At 38.9% G+C, this 9,586-nt stretch overlaps 1 protein-coding gene across 3 annotated transcripts; it reads left to right on the top strand.

The window, feature by feature from the left end:
* Window positions 1–894: 894 nt before the first annotated feature.
* LOC135112779 (ras-related protein Rab-8B-like) lies at window positions 895–9,115 on the top strand. Of its 3 annotated transcripts, XM_064027587.1 has the most exons (6): window positions 895–1,275; window positions 1,950–1,988; window positions 2,432–2,618; window positions 6,506–6,599; window positions 6,916–7,041; window positions 7,986–9,115. In XM_064027587.1, exons 1-6 carry the CDS (start codon window positions 1,152–1,154, stop codon window positions 8,043–8,045), a joined length of 630 nt encoding a protein of 209 aa, XP_063883657.1. In that variant the 5' UTR covers window positions 895–1,151; the 3' UTR covers window positions 8,046–9,115. The 3 variants fall into 3 exon arrangements, with proteins under 3 accessions (XP_063883657.1, XP_063883659.1, XP_063883658.1); XM_064027589.1 differs by lacking the exon at window positions 1,950–1,988 and having other exon boundaries at window positions 897–1,275; window positions 2,465–2,618; XM_064027588.1 differs by lacking the exon at window positions 1,950–1,988 and having other exon boundaries at window positions 905–1,275.
* The last annotated feature ends 471 nt before the right edge of the window (window positions 9,116–9,586 follow it).

Raw genomic sequence — 9,586 nt, 5'->3', positions numbered from 1 at the left:
ATATATATATATATATATATATATATATATATATATATATATATATATATATATATATTATTATTATTATTATTATTATTATTATTATTATTATTATTATCAAATCAGTATGAGGCAAGATAAGTAAGACATCGTAGGTGTTAACTCTTTCATGTGTTCAATACTGAGGGCTATCAGTATACAGGGTGTGTCTGAGTTACGAGGTAACGAATTACAAATGTTCAGAGATACGAACAGTCTACTCGCAAAATAAAACTGTGCTCGATATTGTTCCCTTTGCTAACCATATTTACCTAGTATGCCGCTTCGTCACTACCCACGCTGTGCCGCAGCATAGTGAAGGACTGCCCACTGCCCCAGGACACAGGCCCTGTACCAGTTTATTTAGAGACGCTAGTTTGAAATTTAAATTCAATTTAAAAACTTACCGTTCTGCACCGCAATGAGTCTGGCTTGAGGATCCGCTGCGTACGGATTTCTGCCAGTCGGCCTCGGAGAGGCATTAGAGACGGGGGTGGTTGTTCTGCATGGTGTAGAAAGCTTGCTCCCTTACATTAAGTCCACGAATAGGCAAACATACCCGTCTTATGCTTTCAGCCAGCCATGTTAATAAATTATACGGATAAAGATGTGTATAACCCGAGAAGGAGAGAGGGAGAAAGGAAAAAATGTGCATGAGAGAGAGAGCGTCTCAACTTAGGGCTACACCCACTCCTGAGTCCACGAATAGGCAAACAAACCTGCCTTATGCTTTCCATCAGCCATCTTTATATATATATATATATATATATATATATATATATATATATATATATATATATATATATATATATATATATATATATATATATAAGGGCATGTATAATCCGAAAAGGAGAGAGATAGAGAGAGGCGTCTCATTTTAACCCTGTTTTACGCCTGGCATATTCGAGTCTTGCTCACCCATAAGGGAAGGTGCTCTCTCTCTCTCTCTCTCTCTCTCTCTCTCTCTCTCTCTCTCTCTGAGAGCCGTGAGCCCTAGAACACATGTGGATCACTGTTATCTAGAGCTTATCGCAAGCGTGACACATTGAAACACGTGCCTACACTCTCCTCACACCACCGAGGCTCAGAAAAGCACAGCACAGTGTAGTATTAGCAGTAGTAAGAGCATGGCCCGTCCTCCTCGTGTTATTAAGGTATTAGTGGTGGGGAACAGTACTGTGGATAAAGGACTCTTGCTCAGCAAATTCGAGAACAGTGAGAGAAGAGATTATTCCTTTGTATCTACTATTGGTAAGAGTTTGCTGTTGTTGCAGTGTGACTGGGATTGCAGTGGTCTCTCTCTCTCTCTCTCTCTCTCTCTCTCTCTCTCTCTCTCTCTCTCTCTCTCTCTCTCTCTCTCTCTCTCTTAATTATAGCCTGTAAAGTAAATAAATATATACATTGACGATTATTATCCAGCTAAGGTGGACACACACACACACACACACACACACACACACACACTGCTAAAACATTCCACTCATCATTAATTGCGTTGCATAGTAAAATGTAGACATGTGAATTCTCAAGCTTGACAAGGCATGTAATTTGGAATGAATTGTTGGGGAGGGGAGTGGGGAGCTTATTAATATTCGTGCTAAGCTCCTCCAGTCTGTTGAATTTCCACAGAGCGACATGGGGCGTGTAACAAAATACCTTCTCTTCTGCATTACTACGCAGAAGTTAATTATTAATCTTTTCTGTTTTTTTTTTTTCTTATTTCTCGCCTTTCTTCCCTTCCTGTTTCTTCTCTTCCCTTTCTTACTTTTCTTCTCCCTTCTTACACACAAGTGAATTACTGATATTTTCTTCCCTTTCATCCTTCTCCTTTGTCCTCTCTTCCTTTCCATTTCATACCTTTTCTTCTACCTTCATATATGCAAGTAAATCTTTCCTCCCCTATCTCTCCTTCCCTTTCCTTTCAGGTTTATCTTGCTGCCTTACCATCATTCCTCTGGTTTTAAGTGAGTTAACTTGTATAGCTTCTCCACAGAACACAAGAAAATAAGGAAAGCTACAGGAAACCGTCAGGCCTATATGTGGCAGTCCCTGTAAAAAGAAAAAAAAAAAAAAAGGCCTATTTCCATCCATTATCCTCATCAATAGATTTGTCTCCTATGTAAGTTTGTTGTTGCTTTCCCTACTTTCTTTAGTTCAGGACCCATATTCTGAAACGCCTTGCGCTCTCACCACGAGTGTTTTCTCAACTTTTTTTTTTATTAATCTATCACTAATTTTTACTAATCTATCACTGAAACCTTGAAAACACCCTTAAAAACCTATGTTACTTCGATTAGAGCCTATGAAAGTAATGTTTCAGAATAAGGTCCTAGTTCAATAGTATATTTACCTATTTACATTGTGTGTGTGTGTGTGTGTGTTTGATAGTGCTTGGCTCCTGACCCAGGCATTCCCTTTCGTGTGAGGGACGTAAACGTAGATGGCCAGACGGTCAGACTGCAGCTGTGGGACGCAGGGTGGACCGAGGCGTGGGCTGCCGTGGACGCCTCGTCCCACGACGCCCGTGCAGCTTCCGCCCTTCTGCTGGTGTACGATGTGACTAGGGAAGACACCTATGAGAGCGTCAGGATGTGGTGGGTGTCTGTTCAGTGACACAAGTTTGCTTTTTTTCCACAGATATAAAGGCTTGAATTATGAAACGCATTTGCAGGACTTTTCAAAGGTCACAACCATATTTTGAAACTTCTTTCCCACCCAAACTAGTTTCAAAAGGCTTTACCTAGTTGAAAATACACAGATTTTTAAGTATTTATACAGTTCTTGTGACAGAACAAGGTTCTTATATTTAAGAGGAAAAAAAATTTGTAAATGCCTAATTACTCTGTAACAAAATTTTACTTTTGTCTTATTCTTGGCCTCAAACCATAATTTTCTAGTTATTTCCATCTAAACAAAAAAGAAAAAAAAATTGAACCTAAAAATTTGCTTTTGTGGTTAGAACAACGAATTTACATTTTTGTCATATTTCATTATAGTATGAGTTACTGTTGGTTTTCATGTCAAGTAAAGACCTTTGCAAAATCTCAATTGTTTATCCAATTGCTTTTGAAATGTTGCAAATAAGTTAAAACTGAAAAAAAAAATATAAAGTGTTCTAAAGATTTTTAAAAATTTTAATAAGGTAATTCTTGAACTAATCAGATCTAGCAAGAAATTTCTCATATTCAGAAGAATTTACTTACATTTTAGAAATCTCAAATCTTGAATGTTCTATCAGACACTTTTAGAAGTTTCTAGAACATTCAATTCAATGCTATTCAATGTAAACATTTCCAGAATATTCTAGAACTTTCTAGAATACAGTAGATATATGTAGAAGCATCAATGTTACTGTATGTAAAGCGTATGTACCTCACGTCATTATTCCTCGGTATTTATAAGTGAAATGTTCAATAGTTTTCTATTTGCATGAAAACGTGTAATATGTGTAAGTATCAGTATTTAATGCTATATTAAGCACCGAAGCCGATGCTCACTTGTTAGTAGTGTGGGGTTAACCTGCTAGTCGCCTGCGGGCATCACTCACGGCCAAGTCGCGCTCAGACAAAGACGGGCAGGATGGTGACCGAGGTAAATACTTTAATTTTGTAGTAAAAACTGATTGTCATAGTGCTAAGTTAATTGCATGTATTGTTAATGAAAATTGTAATATGTTGAAAGTGTTTAATATCCGTGTATAATGTTATTTTGTAAGAAATTGAGACCGAGAACTTGTTCGCAGTTCTTACGGTCATGCCTACCTCATCAATAAACGTGTCAAGGAGAACTGCCTTTCCTCGACCCTACGATGATGGGTGTGATCAGTAAAACAGATCACCTGAGAGCCAATTGATGCCCAGCCGGTGCGGCTACAATCAACGATTTTCTAGAATCTACAAGAATTTTCTAGAATGATTCAGAATATTCTAAAATAGGTTCAAGAATATTCTAGAAAGATTGAGAACATTCTGAAACACATTCTAGAAAGACTAAGAATTTTCTATAGTACTGTTTGACAATATAAAAGTAGGGGCTTGCAGACCACCAATCAGTTCTGCTTTATGCTGCCTGAGAAGACACATCACAAAAGGAAATGGCATCAAGAGGCTGCAATCATTCTCCAGATGCATTCTGCTACATATGTGATCAATTCATCAAGACAAGAGCAAAGAAGTTCTCCGTGACAGTGGAAAAAATTGTGAAGCTTACAAAGCTTATTTTGCTGTGCCAATTGGAGACCAAACACAAGACCTGGGCACCTCATCTTGCTTGTGAGCATTGTAATATAACACTAGAAGGTAAAATAGCTGTTAGTTTTTCAAGAGTAAAATCCAATTAAGAATTAATAATAAAAATAGAATAAGTTTAGCAGAAGGTCATACTGTTGTTCTTTTACAGGATGGTATAGAGGAGAAAACAGAGCCATGAAATTTGATATTCCTAGAATATGGTATGAACCTACTGATCACTCAACTGACTGCTTTTTCTACATGGTGAATCCTTCCAAATGCTGATCTGGAAAAAATGCACCTGCTGTTTTTTATCAAGACAGTCCATCTTCTGTTGCACCAGTACCACACAGTGCTGATCTTCCTGTACCAGCTTCTCCAGAAAGAAGTCAACTATCAGAAGAAAGCAGCAAGTCAGATGGACTAAACAGAGAGGAAGCTGTGACATCAGAGATACAGTTGTAGTTGAGAGGAATCCTTACTACCCAAACCAAAAAGACCTCAATGACCTCATCAGAGATCTTGGTTTGGCAAAGTCAAATTGTGAGCTTTTGATTTCAAGGGTGAAGGAATGCGATTTACTTGATGACAGTGTGAAAGTGACCAGCCAAGTAAAACGTCACAAACATTTCTCCAGTAAAGCATTTCCAGCAAAAGAGGACAGGGTATGCTACTGCAATGATGCATCAAGCTTGTTTGATGCTATTGGAATTGCTTGCAATGCAGATGAATGAAGACTCTTCATTGGCAGCTCCTCTAAAAACCAGAAAGCTGTACTTCTACACAATGAAAACAAGTATCCATCTCAACCTCTTGCTCATTCTATGCATTTTAAAGAGGACTACAGCAGTGTAAAGCTTCTACTGGAAACTGAACTACAATAAGTATGGCAGGGAAGTTATTGGAGACTTCAAGATGGCTTTCTTGATGGGACTACAAGGAGTTTTACCAAGAATCCCTGTTTTCTTTGCCTTAGGGAAAGTAGAGACAGAGCAGCACATTACCAGAGAAAGCACTGGCCTCCAAGGACTGAACACTGCAGTGGAAGCACACAGTATCAAACATGAGCCATTGGTGAATCCTCAAAAGGTTTTGTTTCCTCCTCTACATATCAAATTGGGTCTCATGAAACAGTTTGTTACAACTCTTGACAAGGAGTCTGCCGCCTTCAAATATCTTCAAGACTTCTTTCCTAAGCTTTCAGAGGCAAAGGTGAAAGCTGGTATCTTCATTGGACCACAGATAAGGAAAATTATGGAGTGCTCAGAATTTCTACTGAATCTCACAGAAAAGGAGAAGAAAGCTTTCATTGCTGTAGTACAGGTCTTTCTTGGCAATAACAAGGCTGGTTGAAGCTTTAGTAAAAAACTATGGTGAGGTGGGCTGCAGAATTTCCTTGAAGGTCCATATCCTAGATGCTCACCTCAACAACTTCAAGAAGAATATGGGAGCATATTCAGAGGAACAAGGGGAGTGCTTCCACCAAGATATAATGAACTTTGAACAGAGATATCAGGGATCCTTCAATGAAAACATGATGGGAGACTACATTTGGGGGCTCATATGTGAAAGTGATTTGTTGTATTCACGCAAAAAAAAAAAGTAAAATAAAATAAAATAAATAAATAAAAAATAAATAAATCCTAAAAAAAAAGTTTCAGAAGTTTTAGAATAAATTTTTGTCATTTGATTTTTTTTTTTTTTTTTGTTTGCTGTCCAAAAATGTGGAAATCGTGAAAATTAGCTATTTTAGTGCAAAAAATCATTCTAAAAGCCACACAAGCAAAGTTTAACAGGAATAATGGACATTTTCTATTGTTTTGCAATGAAAAGAGTTGGAAAATAACACTTGCTTGTCCAAGACCAAAATCGTGTTACATAGTGTTGTTATCTCTGCAGTCTTAGAAAATAATTGTGGTGAGCAAAACGTTTCAGAATATGGGTCTTTTCAGTCAAGTTCTCATTAGTTTATCTTTGTTAAACAATCATTAAATCACTGCATAACACTTTTTTTTCTCTTTATACTAGCTAGTGTACTTCAGTGGCGCAGTAGCTTTACATTACACCTTCCTCTTATTTTATACTGTATTTTTTTATTTATTTATTTTTTTTTTTTTAGTGTAATGTGAATCCAAAAAACCTAGCAAGAACCTAAATATTTGTTACTGTTTTAAATCTTTTGTAATCTATTGTGATGCCTTTAAAGATACATGAAGGCGCTGTTCTAAACTAATGGAAATTTGTCTCACTAGGCTGCAGAGAGTGAAATCGGCTGGACGTTGCACAGACCGGGTTGTTATGATGGTTCTTGGGGACAACTGTCACTTTCAACGTGATGATCGGCAGGTGAGAGAGAGAGAGAGAGAGAGAGAGAGAGAGAGAGAGAGAGAGAGAGAGAGAGAGAGAGAGAGATTTAATTAACTCCTTTTCCATCCTCTTTCCTTGATTCCTTTCCATTAGTCCGTCTTTCTCTTCCTTATTTCATATTCTATTTTTTTTTTTTTTCCATCCATTTCTTATCCCTCTTACTCCCTTTCTTTCATACTTCTTGCATCTCTAACCTCTAATTTAATTTTTTTCTTCCCTTTCCTTTCTCCTTCACTTTCAATTCCATATCAGAAGTTGATAAATTTTAAATTTTTTTTCATCCATTACTTGCTAGGTGACGTGGGAGCGAGGCAAGGAGCTGGGGCGAGAGGGACGCGTGGCGTTCTTAGAGGTCTCCTCTGTCACCGCCGCCAATCTGGAAACGGCCCTCAAGTCCGTGGCTCGCGCTGTGCTGGCTAAGGTTAGAAGTTAGAATTAGATACACCAATAGCTTTTTTTTTTTTTTTTTTCATGTAGGAGGGACACCGGCCAAGGGCAACAAAAATCCAATAAAAAGAAATGCTCACTGTGATGGCGGCCCCCCAATAGGGTACAAAGCGGTAGTCAAAAATTGAAGGATGTGTCTTGAAACCTCCCTCTTGAAGGAGTTCAAGTCATAGGAAAGTGGAAATACAAAAGCAGGCAGGGAGTTCCAGAGTTTACCAGAGAAAGGGATGAATGATTCAGAATAATGGTTAACTCATCCATTAGAGAGGTGGACAGAATAGAGGTGAGAGAAAGAAGAAAGTCTTGTACAGCGAGGCTGCGGGAGGAGGGGAGGCATGCAGTAAACAAGATGAGAAGAGCAGTTAGCATAACGGTAGAAGATAGCAAGCGATGCAACATTGCGGCGATGATAAAGAGGCTGAGGACAGTCATTTAGAGGAGAGGACTTGATGAGACGAAAAGATTTTGATTCCACCTTGTCTAGAAGAGCGATATGAGTGGAACGCCCCCGCCCCACCAAAGACATGTGAAGCATACTCCATGCAAGGACGGATAAGGTCCTTGTACAGACTTAGAAGCTGGAAGGGTGAAAAAAAAAAACCGGCGGAGACGTCTCAGAACTCCTAACTTCATAGAAGCTGCTTTAACTAGAGATGAGATGTGAAAGTTCCAGTTTAGATTATAAGAAAAAGACAGACTGAGAATGTTCAGTGTGGAAAAGGAGGGCAGTTAAGTGGATAGTTGTCTGGAAGGTTGTGTTGAGTTGATAGGCTTTGAACTCCATTTTTACTAAACGTATCGCAATTACATGGGTCAAAAATGATGAATTAAATGTGTATACTATTCTACGAGTAATATGTCCTACTGAAACGTTATGAACATTCTAATATAATTCTACGGGATAAAAATTGGTTGCAGGAATCGGCGGCTGCCCACCAGTCCTCAAGCAACGACAGAAGCACGTGTTCATTGCAGTAAAGTCTCGTTTACACGGGGCAAGTAGAGAGGCAAGTCAAGTGTACAAGTTGCCCGCTTTCACTTTTCATAGGCAAGCAGTGATAACAAGTAATTTACACGTAAGCAAGTAATAAGAGCAACCAAGGTCCATATACACGGTGTATATAGATCTTGAGAGCAACTACACTCTAAGATGATGTTGCACGTTTGACGAGCACACATCCGTTTTTCCACATGATAATGGATTCTACAAAGATTGTGTTTAATAAGGTGTCGAAACAATTGTGTGGTGAAATATTGAAGACAGCCTGAGGGATGAGTAAAGGTACGCGCACAAAGAACGCGCGAGAAACCAGCGCCGATCCGTTGGGACTCGCGCTGGTTTCCGGCGCTGGTAGGTGAGCACAAAGGACGCTGGTAATCTGCTCTGACCAGCGCGGGGAGGGACATGGTAGAGCAGTTTTATCAGCCAGTCGTGATTCATCAGCTGTAAAACAAACATGTCAAGCTCATTGTCTGATGAGCTAATAACACACACACACACACACACACACACACACACACACATTCTTTCTTTCACAGTCTAGTTCTTTGCTGATTTCTGCCTACAGCTTGTCAACAACATTCCTGTTTGCGTGGAGCTTATTTCCCTTATCCCACAATGGTGGTTTCTCAAATACTTTGCTGATAAGTAATTCGATGTCCATCCTGAAACAGACGTCTACTCGCGCGAGAAAGTAGGCAAGTATGGTTCTGGGGAAACAGGAAAGCTGGTTGACGCGGGCTGCCTGCGCCGACAAGCTCTGTGCACGCTTACACTTGTTTATATGGTGTAATTCTGTGCACGCTTACACTTGTTTATATGGTGTAATTTTGGCTCTGGTTGGTGCATGAATTTTTAAAGCTTACTTGGAAATAATGGGATACATAGAAGAATACATGATTATTCCGGTGTGTAGAAAAGTCCACAGTACGAAAAGATGTTTCAGTGAAGAAAATTGTCATGCAGGAAGTTTATTTGATTTGAGATTAAAATATTACAAATTTATGTACACGACGTAACTCGCGCCTCATAAATTTGATATGTGGCATTTTGTTTTATTCAGCACCTACATAGATTTAAGACCGAGAAACTATTTCCTAGCGTTTAAAATGGAGAAATAATACTTCTTTGAAAACTAGAGATAATGTGAAATCTTCATGTAAAATCTTTTGTAATTAATCGTCCTATAGCCCCAGGGTACATAAATTTCTAAAAAGCTCACAGATTGATGCTTGAACTTAAGAAGATTGAAGAACACTGACTTACACAACACCTGTTATGCGACTGAACTGGAGAGGAAAGCGAGCAAGTATTATGTTCACACAAGCCAAGTCAGAGACAATTACGTAGCTTGCCATGGTGGGCTGAGATAAAGCAAGTTGTCTTAGAACTGCTGCCTATTCACTTGGCTTGCCTGGGAGCTTGCCTGGTAACTTGCCTCTTACTTGACTTGGCCAGTTTTGTTTGTCAAGTTTATATTTGCACACGGCAAGTAACATGTAGCAAGTAATTTGTAGAC

The sequence above is a fragment of the Scylla paramamosain genome, chromosome 24, assembly GCF_035594125.1.
Source record: "Scylla paramamosain isolate STU-SP2022 chromosome 24, ASM3559412v1, whole genome shotgun sequence".
NCBI lineage: Eukaryota > Metazoa > Arthropoda > Malacostraca > Decapoda > Portunidae > Scylla > Scylla paramamosain.
This window is presented reverse-complemented; position numbering and strand designations above follow the sequence as displayed.